We start from the raw sequence: 22,007 nt of genomic DNA on the forward strand, positions 1-22,007 counted from the left end.
GACCAGGCCTCCTAAAACTGTGCATATCTACAAACTATACAGACTAGCTTAGTTTGTAGACACCGCCAGGATTAGTTTGTAGAATAAATGTAGATCATCTATAGAGCCCCATTGTTTCATTGATTTACGCTCGCTAACGAAGCAACGACACCAGGAGGCGACGCTGCTTTGTCTGGAAGATGCCCTCAAGGGACAGATGCATCATAGAACTGCGGAACTCGTCGAGTTTCCACTTGAGTATCGAGAAGTCCGACTCGACCGCCGTCGTGTTGGCGAGCACAGATGCCAACCCGCCGCTGAAAGCGCGGAGGTTGTCGAAACCACTCGGCAGCACATCCCACGCGTCGTTGAATGTCGTCGTGTTGGTGTGCTTGTTGATGGCGTTGTGAATGATCGTGTCCTCCTTGTAGAGCTTGACCAGTTGGCGATGCTCCTCCTCGACCATGTCGACCTTCACAGCTGACCAGAATTTCGTAACATGCACGCGACGCACTGCCAGCACGTCCTTCACGAACACACCAGGACGCATCTTCACGAGCTGAGCGGGCATCACGGGCGCCGCATCCTGGTCGAGAGCTCGATTGGCGTCGTTACGCTCTGCTTTGACGTCGTTGAGACCCGCGATCAGCGTCATCGCATATATCGAGATCTCCTTGACGATCCTTGTCTTGTCGACCTCATTGAGACCCTCGTAGCTCTCCTGCGCAAACGATCCCTGCTCCTCAATGTGGGCAATGATCGCGGCAGACGCGATGCGCATCGACTGATCATGATACGACACGTACGCCTCATCATGATTGTTGACGCCATCAACAATCTCAACACTGAACAAAACAGTGAGCGACCCGATAAGCGACTGAATCTGCTCCTCCTGCTGCGCCATGAGCAGCGACTGGCTCTGGAGCTGGACGAGAGTGACGTTGATGGCGTCGATGGCGGGCGCGAGCGCATAGGTAAGAACCCACCAATCGGCGGTGGGCAGCTTCGCGGGGTTGTTCTCAGTAGTGTACTCGATCAATGCTCGGCGGTACTGCTTGTAGAACTTGAGCACGTTCCCGAGATTGGCCCATCGGTTAGCCTTCCTGGGGCACTTGACCTTCATCTTGATGATCAGGTTGTTTTGGGCGCGGAGGTACACCGAAAAGTCGTACACGATCTTCACCCAGCTGCCATCGATGACGCACTCGGCGGATTTCTTGACCACAATATCGACCTGATGAGGCGGACACCAGATTCGAATGACGTCGTTCTCGGCCTCCTTCACAATGAGCGTCACCAGCCCCCCATGACGCCCAGTCATCGTATTCTCGCCGTCCGATGAAAAGCCGATCAGCTTGGCGCGCCAGTTGGGGTACAGCGCGTCGAGGAACTTGACGAGCATGCGGAAGATGTTCTGAGCAGTGTGACGCTCGAACATAGGGATCGCGACCAGGTGCAGATTGACGAGGAAGCCGCGGTAACAAAGGCGGGTGCGCAGGTCGAAGAACGACCGACCGCGGTGAGTACTGCCGTCGCCAGCCAGAGAGAAGGCCCACACCGATGGATCGTCGATTATCCTGGCGATCATCTGCAGCCCGACGGCCACCAGAACACGGACTGACTGTGCGACGATGAGGTCGTTCATGCCCTGCAGCTTCGGCGTGTTGGTGCGGATCCTGGCATGATCGATGGCAGCAGCCGTTTGACGGAACGACATGCCGACACCGACGTGGTCCATGGCGAGCTCGAAGCGCATCTCGTTCTTGATTGTTGCCGTGTACGTCAGGCCTCCTAAAACTGTGCATATCTACAAACTATACAGACTAGCTTAGTTTGTAGACACCGCCAGGCTTAGTTTGTAGATATGTGGCGCTATTTATAGCGAATCTACAGTTTTAGGAGGCCTGGTATAGACTCTATGAAAAGGCGAGGGGGGGGGTAGCACAGAGGTTAACATGCCGTGTTGTGAACCACCAACCCGAGTTTGACGCCCGGTCACGTCTAACATAGATGGTGAGTCATATCTGAACCCGTCCCAACGAACCCCCCACACCCTCCAACCCTCTTACTCACGCGGTGAAGTATGGTTAAACATCCAGCATTGCCAACACCACTCGGAGGAGGCCTTTCACCCAGCAGTGGATGATTATCAATAGCCTGCAAATTATGAAGAGCTTGGTTATTCAAGTGGTCAGCATTTAGCCTATGATCATTAACTTCAGAAACGCCACTCTTCACCTGATATGATCCATTAATATTGCCGCCGCTTCGAAGTCCATCCCGTGTTTTGTTTTACCCACTTTGATGAGTAATTCAAAATCCATCCTGCACAGACTTTTGACCGAAGAATGACATTTACCGTTATTAATTTAATTTAAATGTATTTTAATATTCATTACTGACAACAGAATTACGAAAGATGCTCAGATATTGTTCTGGCGACAATGTTTTACTTGTGCTTTCGTTTGCATCGTCTGACGATAACAATTGGCTTCCCTTTCGTAATCCGCTGCTGTGCGTGTGTTGAACTTTTTTCGTACTGTACAGAGCCCAACCGTGCTAATCGGAGGTGCTGGATGAAGGCCGACCCATGCTGTGATGCTTATGGGAGTTTTTTTTTGGACCATACTTCACCAAACTGTAGAGGGTGGATTGGAAAAGAGGTGGATGGGGTGGTGAGGCTCGAGTGACAATGACTTGTTTAGAAATCACGCGCGACTGATGTTAGCCATACCCTGGAATGGAACTCAGCTCACTGTGTTCATAACCACGATGCCATTATTCTACCGCTAATATTATCTTGCCCCAACGGTGGTGATGATGATTTGTGTATAGCCAACGAAGAGCAAAACTAATGTGACCCCATTAGTCTGTATGGCTATTCTATGTTTCCTTCGGTAAAGTCACGAAGACAGAAAAAATAATAAGAATAAAAAAATAAAAACGGAAATAAAGTGGCTATATGTCTGTGTGTGTATATCTCTCTGTTTGTCACTTGCCCCAACAGTCTGTTAATGCTATCCCGGGGGGGCGGGTGGATATCTGTCTTTGCCTTTGTGCACGTGTGCAGTGCTGACACCCAATGGACTCCTGGAAGGAAAGTGCATGTCAATGCCACCGCTCATCACCCACACGGCCCCCACCCCATGGGGGTCTCCTCGCTCCCCGTCTCCCGACTCACGGAGAGGAAGCAGCTCCTCCCTGGGGCCCTGCCCCGGGGTCCCCTCCCCGGTGAGAGATGCGCACGCACGCAACGACTACGCGTGGACTACATCTACGGTACATTCACGCACACACAGACACACGGCGAAGGTGCTAAAGCTGTTGGGGCCCGAAGACAAAAAAACTATTCTGGTGAGATGACGGAAAAGATAGAGACGACATTTGGAGATGTAGTGAGATTGATGGAGTAGACAAAAGAGAGAATTTAGTGCGGTGACAGAAGAGATACATAGCACCAATGGCTAATTTAAGGCTGAGCTAACCTAGACGAGGCCCAGCACCTGTTGAGATATTAGCCTCTGGTGTTAGCCGTGTCCAGGAATCTAAATTAAGTCGCCTGCTTCGTCGCGCAGCATTCTAACCTCCATGCCACCGCTCCCCACACGAAACATACACAAAGATCCGACGTGTAGCCTTTAACAGACTGTTGTGGCGAGTGCTGTTAGTGAGCACCTGTGAAGGCCGGTACGGTACACGAGGTGTCGGCTGATGAGCAATCACGCCCGACCGCCTTTGTCTCCCCAGTGGCGGTGTTTACACACCGTGCCAGGTATTCATTTGAGTCGACCTAGGAAGGACCAGTCAAGTTGGGTTGGGCGTGAGCGGAAATCGAACTCGCTGAGTTCAAAGTGCAGTGTTGCTGACCGCTGCACTACCGCTCCCCACACACAGACACACGCGCACACACGTCGCAGACGCTGTAATTTTGCATTCACAATCTTTCAGGTTCAAGTCATCGATGGGCACGAGGTTAAAATGGAAAGACAAAGATGCGCAATTGATTTTCTCAAGGCTAAATATACCCCACCATCGCAGTCTCGACTCGTAACAAATGTGAATTTAATGAATAAAAAATGAACAAGGCTCACTGAATAATAGCATGAGCATTAACAAAGATTAAATGTCTTTGGGTGCTAATATTCAACACATTTGGCCAAGTGTGTTTATAGCCACAGTTGATATAATTGCACACTTTAGCTTTTATACACGGCAAACACAATGGCAGATTGTAATATTTTATTTTGAATTAGTTTCAATTAGATTTACCTGTTTTGCCCATATGTGTCGTACGATCGTGGGCGGCCTATTTGTCCTGTATGGACGAACGTCGTGGTTAGTACATTCGACACACAACCAAAAGGTTGCGACTTCACATCCCAGTCATCGGTAGACTCAACCCATCATCATCATCTGTCTAGGGTTGATAAAGTTAGTAGCACTTTGTGAGACATCACTATTGGTTTACTGTGGACAGTTGAAGACCCGGTCATTATTACCAGTTGCTCTTAATTTTCCGCTTTGGATAGACTGCGACTGTCATAGGAATGTGGAATGTTCACTACTGCCTGCTAATGGAGGCAAGACGATGATATGCTCATTACAGCAGGGAAGCACTGGCTTTTGACGAGACATTACTCAACATGGTCATCCTGTGTAGGGACTGGCCCCTGCCGTAGGAATGTGGAATCTACGCCTCTGGCTAGAGTCTAGTCGCAGAGTGTAGTTAGGGACAAGGGATAGGACTATGGTCTCGTGAGCTTGTGCAGCGAGGGTTCGTGTTCGGGTCCGGTTGGCCAGTGTGGTTATGGATAGGTGTAGGGCTCAGGTCTGGGCACTAGTGTGTTCATGAGTATGAGGTTTATAAGTATGCTTGGCGAGTGTGGTTAGATTTAAGGGGTAGGTAGGGTTCGGGGCTGGTTGGCCAGTGTGGTTATGGATAGGTGTAGGGCTCGGGTCTGGGCACTAGTGTGTTCATGAGTATGAGGCTTATAAGTATGCTTGGCGAGTGTGGTTAGATTTAAGGGGTAGGTAGGGTTCGGGTCTGGTTGGCCAGTGTGGTTATGGATAGGTGTAGGGCTCGGGTCTGGGCACTAGTGTGTTCATGAGTATGAGGTTTATAAGTATGCTTGGCGAGTGTGGTTAGATTTAAGGGGTAGGTAGGGTTCGGGTCTGGTTGGCCAGTGTCTTTGGGTGTACTCGGTAGGGCTAGCTTATCATCAGTTTCTTGCACTTAGGGTGAGAGGCAGGGCTGGTGCTCGGAACGGGACTGATCGACTGGCGTGATTGAGAGAGTTCACGGTGGGACTGGAACCTGTTCGGTCTCCGCGGTTCGCGTTTGGCTCTCCGCCTTTTTCCAATTCTCCTCTCGCCACGGGCGCTCACGGCCCCCACCGCACCCGTGCGTTGCGCGCGCGCAGCCCAGCGGGCGCAGCTCCCCGTGGGGCGGCCGTGGCAGCGTGTGCAGCAGCCGTCGCTCCAGCTGGGCCAGCGTGGGCCTCGACGGGTTCCTGCCGCGGCCCGGCGGGCACGCGCTGCTGCCCGTGCGCCACGACGACAAGGCGTCGCTCTCGTCGGCCGTGCGGAGGGACAGCCTCGCGCAGGTGACCTCGAACCTTCCGAGAGACGCCTTCCGAGGTGTATTGGAAGACGTCGCTTGGCTCAGCGACACCACCACCAACAGCGGCAGCAGAATCTGTAGCTTCATCGTACCTCCTCTGCCGGAGCAGCAGAGGAGGCATGAATACCTCTAGAGGAGGCAGGAATATCTCTAGAGGAGCTATCTAGGGCCACTGCTAATGGGCGCTCCACACCCCCGATTCCCTCTTATGCTCTTTAAGTCCATGGGATGCTGCCACAGTGCAATGGTTTATCCTTTCGTCAAGGAGTATAAAGCATCACGTGAATTCCGGTCATCCTCACAGTGCCTTTTGGCTGGCCATCGATAAAAGACGGTCGCTGCATCGCGCACTTTCAGATGCGCTTCTGCGGCCGTCTGGAACGTTGTTCCTTCCGATATTAGGAAGCCGCTGGAGCTGTGCACGAATTTCTTTAGGAGTGATGTATCTGTTTGGTTTGTTGTCCTTCCCCACACCAATATACATACTGCACAATGGACGTGCAATACAAACGTGGCCGGTTCGCGTTTGATCTCACAGGGTAGCAGTTGCCTCTGTCAACGCAGCCATGTAAATGGGTTCACCACAGCTGTGTGTGGTGGGGTCAAGTTGTAACAAAGGTTTTTAACGTCCTTGGAAAATTTACAGATTTCCCAATACGACACAGTGACCAGATTCTCCGCTTGAGAAAAGATGGTCCGGAAAAATTTGATGCACCCCAAACTTGTGCCTGGTGACAGTTAAAGTCATGGAGATTTGGTGGCACAACTGCTTACCGGATGATAAGACGTGCCCCTCACATTTGCTTTAAAATCCTGGGAGGAGGAGAAGGGAGGGTGGAAAATAGCATCTTGTCATTTGGAGTGAACGGCACACTTCAACAAGATCACGATCCTGGTACAAAATTGAGGACAGGTGGCAACCCCAGCTGGGAGTCTCGCAATAAAAAAAAAGTTTATCACTTTTGTGTAATCCACCAACCCCTTCTCCGTTGCGCCCCTTTCTCCCCCAGTGGAGCCTGCGGAGCGTCAGCCCGCGGGGCAGCGTGTGCTCGGCGGGCACGGAGGAGGGCCTCTCCCCCCGGGGCCTCCTCATCGCCCGCCGCGCCGCCTCCTGCGACCTCCCCGAGCTGCTCCAGACGCCCGCCATGCGCTGCAACGGCTCGCCGCTCTCCCCGCTGTCGCCGCTCTCCCGCTCGCCCTCCCTGCCGAGGGGCGCTCGCTTGGCTCAGCGACACCACCAACACCACCAGCAGCAGCAGCATCAGCAGCAGCAGCAGTTCGTGTCGCACGGGAGCAGCCCGCTGCCCGGCAGGGAGACGCCGAGATTGTCACGCAAGTTCAGCGACGACGCCGAAGAGATTTACGATGTGAGGGCCGGTCCACGCCGCACGGCATTGTGCGACACGCTTGCTCAGTACCCATGCCGGGTGTTTAACAAGCACGTCCACACATATCTTTCCGATGGTTGACCTATGAAGAGCGACCTTGTAGAGATTCAAGTCAACGCAATTTAGCCGTTCGATTGCTTCGTCCAACTTGGCGAAATGCAGATGAATCCGGCCACCCACCAGCTGGGTTCACGTATACATTTGGGGCAGTGCGAAGTCACGTGGTCCATGATTTAGGGGTTTGTAGCTGCAGTCGCCTCTACCCGCCATTCTGCTATGCGGAAGGGCCAATGCCCAAAATGTCACTGATGAGATATATTTTTTTTTATGGCAGTGTTATTGTTAATTGTGCGTTTGAATCGCTGCCAACGCAGCGGCATCACCAGAATATTCGGTGGGTAAAAAAAAACTGAACATACGGCACGTACATTCCAAAGACAGAAAAAACAGTTCTGGATTAAAATCGTGATCCCGAATTGAATGAGCTCATCAGAACGCCGGCGTGGACGGTGAACTGTGACATTTACAACGGCGTTCAGAGCCGAGTCAAACAATCAAAGCGTTTCCCTGCTCACGTGAACACATGCCACGATGCTCTTCTCTGCTGACAGTCCCACGAGAGCCTATGGGGGGGTTTATATATGGGTGGTTGTTACATCATGGCAAATAATAAATACCCACGATACTTTGTAGCCCTTTATATAACATATAAAGTCAAAGATTAAACTGTCTCACTACCCAAACAATCATGGGGTGGAGCTTATTTACATTGGCAGTCGTGAGCCGGTGGTGTAAATTTCACATTGCGATGGCAGGAGGGCTGTATTTGCATGAGGGGCAATGGGTATTTGAGTCATGGGAATTGTAATTATTCACATTCACTTGCAGGCCTGCTGTGCACAGTGAAAAATGCTTCTTCTCCACTCCCCGATGCCCTGCTCTTGTTACCCGCATCTTCGCTGAATTTCTGCATCTTCCTGCAATCTGCAGACCCATCATTTTAACAACCACCTAAGCACGACGAGTCCGCTGGAATCAGCAGCTATTCGTCCTATTCCGCGCACTTTTCCGCGCAATTCTTTCAAACTTTGTTCCGTTTTCTTTGTCAATGTTCGTGTTTCTGACCCACACGCCGCAGCAGGTAAACATGCACTGATTGAAAAAAATCTTCTTCAGGCACATTGGTTTGCTACTTTCCATTATTGACTTCAATTTCCGAATGCCGTCTAAACACCCGTTGTCCGCCTTCTTTTTACTTATTTATACGCGCTTACAATTGCGCTGAGAGACACGAAGAGAAACACGTCGATCGGACAGCATGTGCGAGTTACAGACGTCGTTTCGACACGCGAGAATGTTGGCTGGGCTTGGGACAGGACACGGCACACTAAAATGGACGATGCCACGTGGTCGAGACTAACAATGGAATAGCTGCCAAAGGAGGGGAACGTGCCCGGGAGAGCACTTACACCACGGAGATGGAGCTGGGTGGATCATTGCATCACGAGATCATGACAGATGTTGAATGCCTGGTGAGGCCTTCTTCAAGCAGTCAATAGATCATGGCTGATGATGGGTTTACGTTTTATTTTGGCTGTACAGAGAAAACCCATTGGCCAATACGTGCTCATTTTTTTATGGGGACCCGGTTCCACCAAAATGATCCATGTGTTTGGCCCAACCATAATTGATCTGTAAGTCGTGTTCCAGAAGTACGGCGTTCTCCGTGTTGCCCTTTACGAAAGTAACTTTAAACACGTGAACTCGAAATTGTGGCATAAATGTATCTGTTATCCGCACTTCTTAAAACGGATAAAGGTATGTTATGTACGTGTATAATGGGAGAGTGTAGGATCCACCAATCCTCTTCCCCTGCATATCGTCATGGGAGATGCGTACTGGGCAATAATCGTTTGAGCGGGTTAGCACTTTGACATTATTGCCTTTATTTTATTTGTGAATATAACCTACGAACATTTAACAGAGATATATCGTTCACTTTTAGCCAAGGTCAGCCGCGGATCATTTTTGTAAAACAGCTTACGGCTGAATGTGTCTTACCCGCGTAAACAAATATAATCAATCGATCGATCAAATGGAAGAAACACGTATTGGCTTCTTCCGCGTGCGCGAACTGTCTTTCAGAGCCACTGCTTCAGGCTCCGACGGCGACTGGAACCTTACAAGCCCAAGTTTTGCGAATCCCGAAAAGAATGGTCACTCTACCTGTTTGCTCCGCACAACAAGTGAGTACGACTCGTCAGTTCAAGGTAGAGAGTTCATCGTGGACATAAACCACTTCCTTTGTCTGACACCAGACAAGAGTCCAATGGATGCTGCCACAGAGCAATGGTTCGCACACAGGACATGCAATCCAGAGGTCGCCGGTTCGATCTTCTGTCACGGCAGCTGTAACGATGGGGCACGTTTCTTAGATCCATGCGTCTCTATCCACGCAGCGGTATAAATGGTAAACAACCACAGTAAGTTGACGGGCAAGTCGCACGCGATGGAATCATTTATCAGTACTCCCACCTCTTCCAAGACCTCTGGCCAGCGTGGAAGAGTAGGCCAATATCTTCTCGAGGGGAGTCTCTAGAGCTTCCTGTAGTTGAGGCCCCCTTCCGGCAGCAGTGGCATTGAGCAAGCGATCGCGGGGCTGCACTGTTATCTTTTCCGCTGAGTTTGTGTTCGTGACTGTTCCCCCCGCTGCTGGCAGGGTCAGAATGCAGTGTCGCAAGATCATCGCACACAAGGTGTTTGACCACGTGGTGCTTCTCTTCATCTTCCTCAACTGCATCACCATCGCCCTTGAGAGGCCAGACATTGGAGCGGACAGCCCTGTAAGTTGAAGGAAGATGTCACCACCATCGCTAATCACGATCATGATCAGCAGCAATATTTTAATAATTATAGCAGCATCATTATCACCACCATCATCAGCAGCATTGCAAAATTGTCTTCCTGCCCAAGTTCAAATGATATTGCACTTATCTCAGTTGGCATCTTTGAGCCATTTGTGGAATGTCCACATTACTAAGGCAGGGTGCCAGTATCTGCACCCCCCCCTTCCCATTAGGTCAGCCAATGTTAATACACACCCCGTAAGTAACGATGACAACAATTCAATCATGTTAATCACTTTGCACACACGACGACGCACACAAAACGCCAATTCCACCACCATTAAAATTAACAGCGTTGGAAGTAAGACCGTACAAATAAACAAAGGAGGCGTCGCAGGTGGCAAATAGGAGCACAACGAGCGGGAGTAAGGCCTGTGCCTTCAAACCCCTGCACAGATCACGCATGAAAGGATGGCGGGCATCATTTATTTATGGCCGCTTGGAAATGTTTCCCCCTTCTGTGCGAGCCCACCTTTTGAAATATGCATGACGGAGAGGGAGTGAGAGTCCCATCATTACTGGCACGGAATGAAATTGTGACAAGATGGTTATGCGGGTGCCCTACTGGAGAGCGTTATTGTTCTCCGTTAAATTTACATCGTCGCCGAGCAAAGTCGCGCTTTCACACTGTGGAGCGCGCATCTGTCCCGTGCACGTGCCGCGTGCTGTCTCCGATGGAGGACGGACGCGGCATTACCTGCCGTACATTCGAAGTGCGTGGGCTGCTCTCAAGCGTTGCGTGGGGCCGAGGGCTATTCGCCAGCGGCTCACTCCACATTCCTATGACGGGGTCTAGTGTATCCACATGACAGCTATCGTTGAATTTGTGGTAGGGTCAATTTTGCCTACCCTGGAGGGGGCATATAGCCTGAGTTGAAGTCTCATTTAAATGTCATACACTTACATACAATGAAGCGCCTATAATCTACGACTCAAATTCTTTGCAGCTCCTAATCAATCTGGAAGAATACCGACAGTGTGCATTTACCAGTGAGTAAATTAAATCATGTTGCCAGGTCATCCTCTTATCCACAATACATGTCATACTTGATATACATTATTTTCGCAAATAGGCACACATAATAGCTTCTGTCAATTACACCCACAAACAAAAAACAGAGACAAGAGAAGTTCCATTGTTACACAGACAAAGGCCACAGACTGACCACCTGCTTATTCTCGTAGACTATTGGGACAATTGTCCTGTTAGCGAGCACCTAATAGGTGGAGTGTTCCCATTTGTCCGAACCAAATTACTCGGTCCTACCATTACGCCTTCTGGATGTGCCCAGAGGTTCAAACACTTTACAATATTGTTACCCAAAACATAATGAGCTCTTGGGCTCCCATCACCACCATCACCATCACCACAACAAAGCACTTTATGACGAATTGCTCACAGCACCCTTAGGCTGCCGCAGCTGTTGCAGTGGGCATCACGTGAGCTCTCTGCGTTTGACCCATTGGTGAACACCCCATGCGAGACGTTTCCACATTGCAACTCCTGGGGGGGGCACGGGGGGCGTGCTGTGTGATGTCGGAGGGATCTTCGGCGATTTACATTTATAGGGCAATCGCGAACGGCATTGTGGAGATTATAAGCAACAAAATGAATAAGCAGACACTTTTGTACGTATGTATGTTGAACTTATTTCGCACCGTACGTAGCCAACTGTGCAACGTCTCCTTCAAATGTCTGTTTCCCTCTACGTAAAAAAAAATAAGTTTGTTTTACATGTACCTCTAACCTGAAGGGACAAGGACTATTAGGGAGCACTGGATAATCTGAATAAATGAATAATAATTGCCAATTATTTGCCCAGCAAAGCTTTACTGAATCTCGGAATTGTTTCATTCGGGTCTGGCTCCTTTGGCATGTTGGGCCATTGCCATTGTAAGTGTTTGACTTCACGTGGAGGGGAAACTAGGGTGAGAAACTCAGCACTAAATTTCAATTTAAAGCTTTCGTGACTGCAGGGATTCATCTTCTTGGTTCTTTCGGTAAAGTCACGTAGAAGGGAAATAATAAAATAATTAAAATAAAACATAATAAAATAATTCTCACGACGTTTCGGCCACAACGCAAGCAGCCGTCCTCAGGTGAAGAACAGGTCTGTCGGAAAGACAGCTTCATTCAGGCCGAAACGTCGTGAGAATTATTTTATTATGTTTTATTTTTATTATTTTATTATTTCCCTTCTATGTGACTTTACCGAAAGAACCAAGAAAACTCAGCACTGCCATCCCATAGCCGCCTCGCGGCAAGCCCCGGTGGTCACCCATCCAAGTACGAAGCAGGCTGAACTTTGCTTGGCTTCTGAGACGCGATTAGATCCTGAAAAAGTATAGCGACTTGGGCAAAGAGCGATAAATGAGGACTGAAAGGATGAAGGAATTTTCCATTCACTCGAGACGAATGTGGCTCCAGCTGCGTCAACACAAAACCCATTTCACTCATGCCCGTAAACAATTCACAGCAGCCAACGCGTCCATTATCTTTCCATGAAATTACCAAAATAATCGTAACTACATACAGGCCAATTTAATAAACAAATGAATTGACTGGAACTTACATCAACCCTGTAAATCTGCACAGCTTGCGATCTTTGAATTTTACTTTTTTTTTCTGATTCATGGAACCTTCACATCACAAATAGGAAGATTAACCAGTATAGGGGTGCCATGAATGTGTGCTTTGTCGGTGTTAATATTATTCAAGAGAAGGTTTTTGTTTTTTCTTTGCCATTTCATTTTCCATTCTGCAGCTATACAGATTAAATACAGTACGTTGCTGGGTTTTTTTTAGGCGACGTTAGTTATGTCCGTAGCGTGTCTGTAGATTTTATCGGAGGTCCTCGTCCGAGCTGAGTGTGTCGGTTCTGGCAGAAGAGCGTTGGTGGTCATTTACTCGGGAAGGCATCCGTGTGCAAAGTGGGGCTCAGCCGAGTTCCCAGTCTTTATTTTTAACCCTGGACAAACATCAAACGTCTTTCAATAGATCAGTAGTATCAGAATTAGCATGATGACGTTTTTAAAGATATTTGTAATATTGTCATTCTACCACCTGTGTCTCTGAAGTAATCACAACCGACCAATCACAACTGACCATTCGCCCCCATTCCGTGTTGTTGCCCATGCTCAAGGTCAGATTGTGCCCTCTCCAAAACCAACCTTGCATCGTGTGAATGGGACATTTTTGTGATCGATTGTTGTGCATTGATCAACTCTGTACCACTATTTGACTCTCAACTGGAACAGCGGACTTGTGAAATGTTTCGTTCAATCTATCGTACTTTCGTCATGATATCAGTGGAAATATTTGATGTAGGGATTTTCTGCAATAACTTATTATAATTGTCGCAACACCTTTGGTTAAAGTGTTTTACCTATTACAATAAATATGGTAACACCTCTACGGTTGCAGCTAATGTCTGGCATACTGCAAGTGCTTAATACATTTATGCACAATCACTAAAGTTGAATTGCACGTACATGTAATGAATTACGTAACATATTATTGGTTCTTTCGGTAAAGTCACGTAGAAGGGAAATAATAAAATAATAAAAATATTCAACAATAAAATTCTCACGACGTTTCGACTGCAACACAAGCAAGAAAATGTTCTTGCTGTGGATTTCACACCTCATGATGATTGCTTGTGTTGCAGTCGAAACGTCGTGAGAATTTTATTGTTTTTTATTTTTATTATTTGATTATTTCTCTTCTACGTGACTTTACCGAAAGAACCAAGACTATGAATCCCTGCAGTCACGAAAGCTTTAAATCAAAATACGTAACATATTTAATGAACACTCAGTGACAAATTACCGAATATAGTTACAGTTTGATATTTACAATTTAATAAAATGTAAAAAATAATGGCAACTACAGTTTAATCCAAGTGACATTCTGTCACCGTGAAGCAGAGCTCAAATTAACTCAAGAAACAACGGGTCGGTTTTAAACTCCAGAAACATGAATTCAATTGTGTTGTTTTCTTAAGTCGTCATAATGGTTTCTTTTCCTTAGGAACGGCTGTTCATGACCATTTCCAACTACATCTTCACGGCCGTTTTTGTGACTGAGATGAGCATCAAGGTAACAAACACCTGTTGTGTTCCCTGTTGTGTGTCCTGCTGTGTGTCCTGTTGTGTGCCCTGCTGTGTACCCTGCTGTGTTCCCTGTTGTGTTCCCTGTTGTGTTCCCTGTTGTGTTCCCTGTTGTGTACCCTCGTGTCATCTTCGTTCTCGGCTGGTATGCAGGAGGTCGTGGGTCCGACCCTAACCCTGACCCCTGCGTGTTTGCGTGCCTCTCCCCGTGTGGTGTTTTTCTCCGGGTTCCTCCGGTTTTTCCCTCCACATTTGGAATCAACATTGCGTTTAGAGTACTTGGCTGCTAGAAATGTCCACATCGTCAGCCACTTCGTTGAGCTGTCATTTGTTACCAGGTCGCTTCTGAAAAAGCGCTGTATAGCTGAATGGGCCTTAACCGGATAATTTTAAAAATATATAGTTTTAGTCCTTTTGGTGATTTTTGTTTATTTTACCCGACGTTTCGGGTGCTTGTATTGCGCCCGAAACGTCGTGATTTTTTTTTTCTACCTACGTGACTTTACCGAAAGAACCAAAGAGTGTGGATCTGGGTTGTCTATAACGGGACTCGAGCCATCGGCGAGCACTGGCTCAGTGAATGGAGTGCTGCTCACAGACACCCAATCCAGCACAGCCACGCCTATGACTGTACACGTGTACGCGTGTTTGCTTGTTGAAGGTTGTGTTTTATATGTGAGGGTTACAGGTCGGGGTCACAGCACTGTGACATCACAATTTGGTTACATATTGAGGTTCCTGTCCTAACGGCGGCGCAGGTCACCGCTCACTGAATTTGCTCGCGAGAAAAACATTTTGGCGAACGTTGTTACAGACAATCTTGCCCGCACGTCCTTGCACTTGACAACCGTGAGCACGTGATGGACAACCGGAGGGTCACAAGTTCAAATGCCAGTTGTGGGTTGACTCGGGACACACTTCACATCGTCATAATTCCTCTCTGTGATCATACAAATTAGCACCGCCCTGTGGAAAGTCAGCATTTGTTATCCAATGGATGGGTTGGCTCTTTGCAGTAGGAAAGTGGAGTGAGCAATTTCACTTCGATGAACATGGGTTCCATTGTAAAGATTTGCACCAACATTGGTGTTGAGTGATATCTGAAACTGTGCTAATCCACGCCTAGGTCCACTCAACCGTAAATAATAACCCATTGCAAGTGCGCTGTCATCACCACTGCAGAAAGGAAGGTGGCCACGCGTATGGCCACACGCGCGTGTGCTCGTCCTGATTCACATCCTACACATGCCCCCCGTGCAGCTACGCAGCCGCGTATCGCTCACATCGGCCACACACGGACGCATCCTTCCACCAACTGCCTTGTCCATCGCAATATTGAGTGTTTGTATAGCAGCGTCACTTATGCAAACCGCATCACACTGCGCTCTGCAATCTGCAAGCACGGACATCACACGATGTTTTCACCCTCTTAACGGTGAGTGTTAATATGCACGGGAGGAAACCGGAGCTCCCGGAGAAAAGCCCCGTTGTGAGGGGGATAACATCATATCCCGTGCAGATAGAGAGACAGATGATGTCAGTCACCACATTTCCTTTGCTGCCTTTCTCAGGACGGGCCCGGCTATGGCACCTCCTCGATACCTACAGGAAGGGAGTTTCGCATCAGCTGTGTGTGCGTGTATGTGCGTGTGTGCGTGCGCGTGATCCACAAACCCTCGCCGCCCCCACGGCTTTGCGCGGCCACTGCCCGGCACCCTCCGGCCTTGCCCATCCAGGGCGGTCATCGTCGAGCCGATAATGTGGCACGGCCGAGGATGGGTGCTCGCTAACGGCGCTTGCCCCCGCGTGGTCCGTAAGACTAACCGGGGGGCGGCGGGGTTGGGGACCGTTTGCTCTGCCCTTGTAGGTGATCGCAATGGCGCTGGTGTTCGGGGACGGCGCGTACCTACGCAGCACGTGGAACACGCTCGACGGCTTCCTGGTGCTGGTCTCGCTGGTCGACATTATCGTGTCGCTTGCGTCCGACAGTGGAGCGCGCATCCTGGGCATCCTGCGCGTGCTGCGTCTGCTGCGCACGCTGCGACCTCTCCGGTATGTGGAGCCAGCAGCGCCGTCACCACCGCCCAGCCACTCCACGCAGCCGCCGATCAACTCGTGCAAATCCATCACTCACTCACTCGACCACTGACCCGTTCGTGATTTCAATCACTCGTTCATCCATGGACCCACTCGCTCACAAGCTAGGGTGCTTACCCATGCACTTGCACGCAACCCGCTTACCAACTTGCTCGATTGCCTATTCATGCACTCACCGAATCGATCACTGATGTACTCACTCATTAATTCCCTCACTCATTCACCCGCTCACTCATTCACTTACTCACTCACTCCCCTCTCGTACTGTGTATTATCATTCTTTCCCTCGCCCGCCCACTCAGCCACACACCCCTCCAATCACGCTCGCGTTGCCCACTATACATGCATACAGTCATACATACGTGTGTGCATACGTACTGAAAAGGGCGTGTACATACACGAGGACATACACACGCACACATTGATATGCACGCACGGATTGATGTATCATCCACCACCCGCATTAAGCAGCCCCCACTCCAATCACCGCAATCGACAACTGCCGAGCCCTTGCCGGGCCGTGACCTATCTCTTTGCCGCTCCAATTTGTCCGATGCCTTTTTCCCTGAGAGACTCGATAGGGCACAGGGCTGGGGGTGGCTGCTGTGGTGAAGAGAGAGAGAGAGGGGGAGAGCGATAGAGCGATGGGGGGGAGAGGAGGAGGGTGAGGTCGTGTTCTGGAGGTTCTTAAGGGTCCTGTGTAATAGGCGTGCCAGGGAGATGATGCCGCTGAGGGTCCGGGAGGTTGAATTGGTCTCAGTTTATCGCATCTGAGGCTGGGTCTAAATGAAATGCTTGTTCTGTACTTGTTCTGAGCATCCGGTCCCTTAGGGCCGCACGCAACACACGCAGTGCCCCCCGGCAGCCATCGTGCATAGGGAGGCATCCGTTCACACAGCCGCTCACCACAGGCCCTGCTTTTGCTTTCGATCCTTGGGTTTCTTGTGGAGTGACGGACAAAGGACACACATATTTCCAAATACAGTAATCCTTCGCCATCCGCGGGGGTTAGGTTCCTAAAAACCCCCATGGTTGGCTAAACCGTGGTTGGCAAGACTTAAAGGCTTATGGAACATTAGTGGGGGGGGGGGTTAGTTTGACTGCTTCACTTCATCAATGGATTTAAGTTTGCATAGAATTCTTCCAACGTCGCGTCAACGTCAGTGTTGAATCGCTCGCCATGGCACCGAGGACGCCCGCAAAGGTGCGGTGCGCGTAATAGCGCCTGAAAGTAGCCGTTACAGCCACGACTGCGCTTTGTGACGAATGCCGCACAGCACTGAAGGACAAGCAAGTCCTGCACGCGGGGACGAGCGTGGGCACACGCGCTTGATGCGTCTCTTGGTGGCGGATGCTCGCACACAGCTGCAGATTTGAAACTGTGGTTACGCGAAACTGCGTACCGTGGCTGGCAAAAACGGTTGTCCATAGCGTTGCGTGTGGATACTAGACACCGTGGTTGGCGAGGGATTGCTGGGCATGGCTACGGGAGAAATGAAAATGTGCACGTGTCGTCGATGTTGCTGTGCGCGAGCAGCGTCATCCTCCCCGAGTCGATGGGAATGACCGCGCACGTGTGCGAACGCGCGGACTCTCTTCGCCTGTCAGGGTCATCAGCCGCGCGCCGGGACTGAAGCTGGTGGTGGAGACGCTGATCACGTCCCTGAAGCCCATCGGCAACATCGTCCTCATCTGCTGCGCGTTCTTCATCATCTTTGGCATCCTGGGCGTTCAGGTGAGCTCCCAAATTCGGCTCCATCCAGCTGATAACCCCCCGCCCCCTCTCCCCCCCCAAATCACATAGCTGCAGTCCTCTGCATCCGGCTCCCCCTTAAAACCCTTTCCACTTCCCACAACCCCCACCTCCTGACACGCGTCCCCTGCGGACACCTCGCTAGTGTGAGCCACGGTCACATCACCGTGCGCTGCTATTGATGTGCACGGGATTTTTCTCACGCATGCGCACGCACGCACATGCGCACGCACGTGCGTATACCCTCTTACGCTCAGACGCGGGCACACATGCACGCACGCACATACGTAAATACACACGTGCACAGACACAGACGCAGGTGCGTGCACGCACACGTGCGCTTGTATACGCATGCACACACGCACACATGCGCCCCCGCACGGTCATGTACCGACAAACCGCATACAACAACAAAGATCTCCCGTGTAGCCCATAACAGGCTGCTAGGCAAGTGCTTTATAGCAGGCATCTGTTAAGGCCAGCATGTCACACGAGGGGGGAGGTGTGGCCAATACCGAAAGAAATTAGTTTTCAATTTAGATTTAAAAGTGCATAACTCAAGTGGCTTCTGTGAGATCAAACGCGAACCGGCCAGTGTGCTGTGTGTATATATATTGAGCTTCTTTCGCACCATACATAGCCAACCCTGCTAAACAGAGGTGCGGGGGAAGGAAAACAAACTAAACAGAAAAATCAGTTCGAAAGAAATTAGTTTTCAATATAGATTTAAAAGTGCATAGCTCCGGAGAGCGGCTTCCTAATATTAGAAGGAAGAGCGTTCCAGACGGCCGCAGAAGCGCATCGGAAAGTGCACGATACAGTGACCGCCTTTGTTCGATGGTTAACCAAAAGCCACTGCAAGAATGACCGGAGTTCACGTGATGGTTTATGCTCCTTAACGAGATCAACAAGGTATTGCTGGCATGGATTGACTGACTGAGATGACTGGCAGATGCACCACCTGGACGCCCCACTGTGCCAACCAGCTGCGTTTTAGTGGCTCGGCGCTACGTGACACATGTGTGGGCTTGTGTCTCTGTATTGGTGGTAATTTACTTGTGTAACCAAGAAATCCTCACTCTCTCCCAGCAATAAACAATAATCTCTGAGCTATCTAATAAGCTTTGATCTACTCATTTGACGGTAAAGAATGTGTGCAATTGATAGCAAGAATATAAAGATATATACCTCGTAAAATAGTGGATACCTTTCCAGGGCCATACCAAATATTTTATCATCCTGAATATATTTTATTTTTCCAATGAATACATTTAGGACAAAAAAGAATGATACAAATAACATAACATGATACAAATAACACGTGGCTTGGCTCTCCAACACACCGGTGTGCTGTACTAGTGACAAATTGGCCACGTTCTGTTTACGTGATGACCCTTACTAGTTGGCTGTGTCGGGTGGTGGTGGGTTTTAACGACACATATATTTACGCGATCTGACCCAAAAAAACCCTCTTATGGATGATATTGGTCGCGAAAGCTTACGTGTTAAACTAACATGTTCTTATTCTTGGTTCTAAATCCAAATTTAACATCTTCTTGTCCCTACAATCCTAGTAAATTCCTTGCCACCTTCTAATTGTACACTCATTCATTGTATGTCTACATCCGGCGAAATCATTCATTCGCTTGACAATCTACCTCCAACCGACGCAATCGACTGGCAATTAATTTGCGCCAGCGAGGCACAAAACTGATTATTTCTCTCCCTCCTGATGCACGCGGAGAGGACATGTGGGGAATATGGACGTGGTGGAGTTGGCGGTTGTGTAGCCAGCGCCACCCCCCCCCCCTCCCGCGTTGAATTAGTTGCCAATTTCCACGCACGGACCGCAGCTAATTTGCACACTAAAAACTCCGGCACGGACTTATCGATGAATTGATCTGCAACCACAAGGAGGTCGCTTCTCAATGTGAAAGACTAAGACAAGAGGGGTGCGGGAAATTAATAGACGGGATTGTTTTAAATGGCGGCATAAATGGTTCGGCTGTAAAAGATTCATTGATTTCTGTATTTAGGAGGAGGCTGCGTCAAGCCACTTAATAAATGTTTCATTTTCGTTGAAAGTAAAGGCAGACCAGCAACTGCGGCAAGTATTTTGATCAGCGTCAATGATTGATCCAGAAAAGCCTCAATGAGGCCGAAGACTCGGGGGAGTCCTGCATTGGAACGTTCGGCTAATTCCATTAAGGAGTGATTTTGCATGTGCTAAGTTTCTGAAATCGAATGAGATCAGGCACATTCAATGTGATTTGGTCATTGGCAAACTGGTTGCTGTTTTGCAATTTCCTGGCTTTACAAAATTTCCACCCTGAGTTAAGCACTCTGCCAACAGTACCACTTGGCCCGATTTTGTTATGTGACTTCAAATCCATACTTTGATGTACTTTAATATCCATATTCCAATATACTACAATGTCCTTACTCTTACGTGCTCTAATAGTCGTACTGCACTTTGATGCACTCTAATACTTGTCCTATAATGTAGTCTTACTCAGTGAAGGTGCCCCAAACACGTGTACTATGTGTACTTTAATGCACCGTCATCGCCAGACTGCGAAATGGAAATGTTGAAAATCCTGAAATGAAACATATTCATCCTGCAGCAGCCCATGGTCACTGCCATTTCCCCTGTGCGGGAAACATCGTGGGATAGGAAGAGGAACCGTTCTGAGAAGCGCCGGTACCACGTGGGTCTGCAAAGTGGCAGTATGGTGCCGCAGTGGCGAGATGTTAACTACCTCGCCTGGTACGCAGGAGGTCGTGGGTTCAATCCCGACACTGACGATGCCTGTTGTATATTTGGAGTTTGCACGTTCTCCCCATGGTCACGGGGATTTTTCTCCGGGTCCTCCGATTATTCCCTCCACATTTAGAAACGTGCGTTGAGAGTGTTTGGCTGCTCGAAATGTCCACGTCCAAAGTCACGTAAAGGGAAATAATAAAATCTATAAATATAAAACAATAAAATTATCACGACGTTTCGACTGCAACACAAGCAATCATCATCAGGTGTGAAATCCACAGCATTAAAATTTGAAAAAAGTGGCGTTTTTTTCTTAACGTCAGCACCACGGACAGCGATTTGGCAGTTGGTCAGATGGACGAGTCATCTATGTTCGGAAAAGAGGAGGGGGGAGAAGAAGAGAATGGAATGCAATCAATTAAGACCTGAAATGGTTTATAAAATCCTTCCAATGATTGCTAAGCCAGAATCCATCTTCTCGGTTGAAATTGTCTGTGTTTGTATATGTGGATCGCCTCATGAACGAATCTCTCATGGTAGCCAGATGGCTTGCAGAGAACCTCTGTCTTGGAGAAGTCAATGTCATGTGAGCCCACTGAATTTTAACAGTGATCTGCCACGGCCGAGGTGTTGGTCCTACCGTGTTTTAGGTCTGCTTTGTGCTCACGGATGCGGTCTGAGACATGTCGTTTGGTTTCTCCAATGTAACTAAGTTTGTAGACGCCAGGGTATGTCCGGAATCACACCCTTTACAGACGGAACCAGATCACGCATTTTATGTAATGTGTTGAATCGGACCTGGATCTTGTGTTTATTCCAGATTTTGGAGATCTTTTTTGTGATCCCCGCAATGTAGGGTAAGGTGATGGTTTTGAATGGCTCCTCAAGAGGGTCCTTCTTCATGGTTGGAGTGATGGCTTTGCGGATATATACTTTACCGCGTGTACTTTAATGAGCCACTTTAGTCCAAGTTTAAAGGTTCGAGTTTCACGATGACCCTCAAGTGAATGATCACAGCAACGGTTTTCGCAACTATGAGCTTCCATTATGGGCAATTGCACAGGGAAAAAATGTACCCACAATTATCTGCATTTTCACAGTGAGTGGTCACAGAGTTATCTGTAGTCGAGCCCCGTGGGTCTAATTCGGGTGACCTTGTATAAAACATGAGAAGAGAAATATTTTTTTAAATTAATGATGGTAATTTCATCAGTTATGGCTGAGCGTTTGACGTATTTCGGGGTTCGTACTCCTCCCCCGGGGAGACTTAATTTCACTTCCGCAAGACAGACATGCGTCGGGGACATTTCTAATTTTAAAATGTACTTTTAGACGTTGTTGTTGCTGATGCGAGGTTATTATTCTGATTATCTTCACCAGCATTTTCAAA

At 48.9% G+C, this 22,007-nt stretch overlaps 1 protein-coding gene across 2 annotated transcripts in view; it reads left to right on the plus strand.

Annotated features, from left to right (window-relative positions):
• The window catches only part of LOC144934781 (voltage-dependent T-type calcium channel subunit alpha-1H-like), a 296,378-nt gene that overhangs the window by 242,087 nt on the left and 32,284 nt on the right, over positions 1-22,007 (plus strand). For both annotated transcript variants that reach the window (XM_078860925.1, XM_078860935.1), the window contains exons 15-22: positions 3,050-3,210; positions 5,400-5,582; positions 6,610-6,966; positions 9,133-9,233; positions 9,707-9,830; positions 13,924-13,992; positions 15,871-16,055; positions 17,709-17,835. In XM_078860925.1, the coding sequence (XP_078717051.1) occupies positions 3,050-3,210; positions 5,400-5,582; positions 6,610-6,966; positions 9,133-9,233; positions 9,707-9,830; positions 13,924-13,992; positions 15,871-16,055; positions 17,709-17,835 (1,307 nt within the window). The remainder of the gene's footprint in view (positions 1-3,049; positions 3,211-5,399; positions 5,583-6,609; positions 6,967-9,132; positions 9,234-9,706; positions 9,831-13,923; positions 13,993-15,870; positions 16,056-17,708; positions 17,836-22,007) is intronic.

The sequence above is a fragment of the Lampetra fluviatilis genome, chromosome 1, assembly GCF_964198595.1.
Source record: "Lampetra fluviatilis chromosome 1, kcLamFluv1.1, whole genome shotgun sequence".
NCBI classification, from domain to species: domain Eukaryota; kingdom Metazoa; phylum Chordata; class Hyperoartia; order Petromyzontiformes; family Petromyzontidae; genus Lampetra; species Lampetra fluviatilis.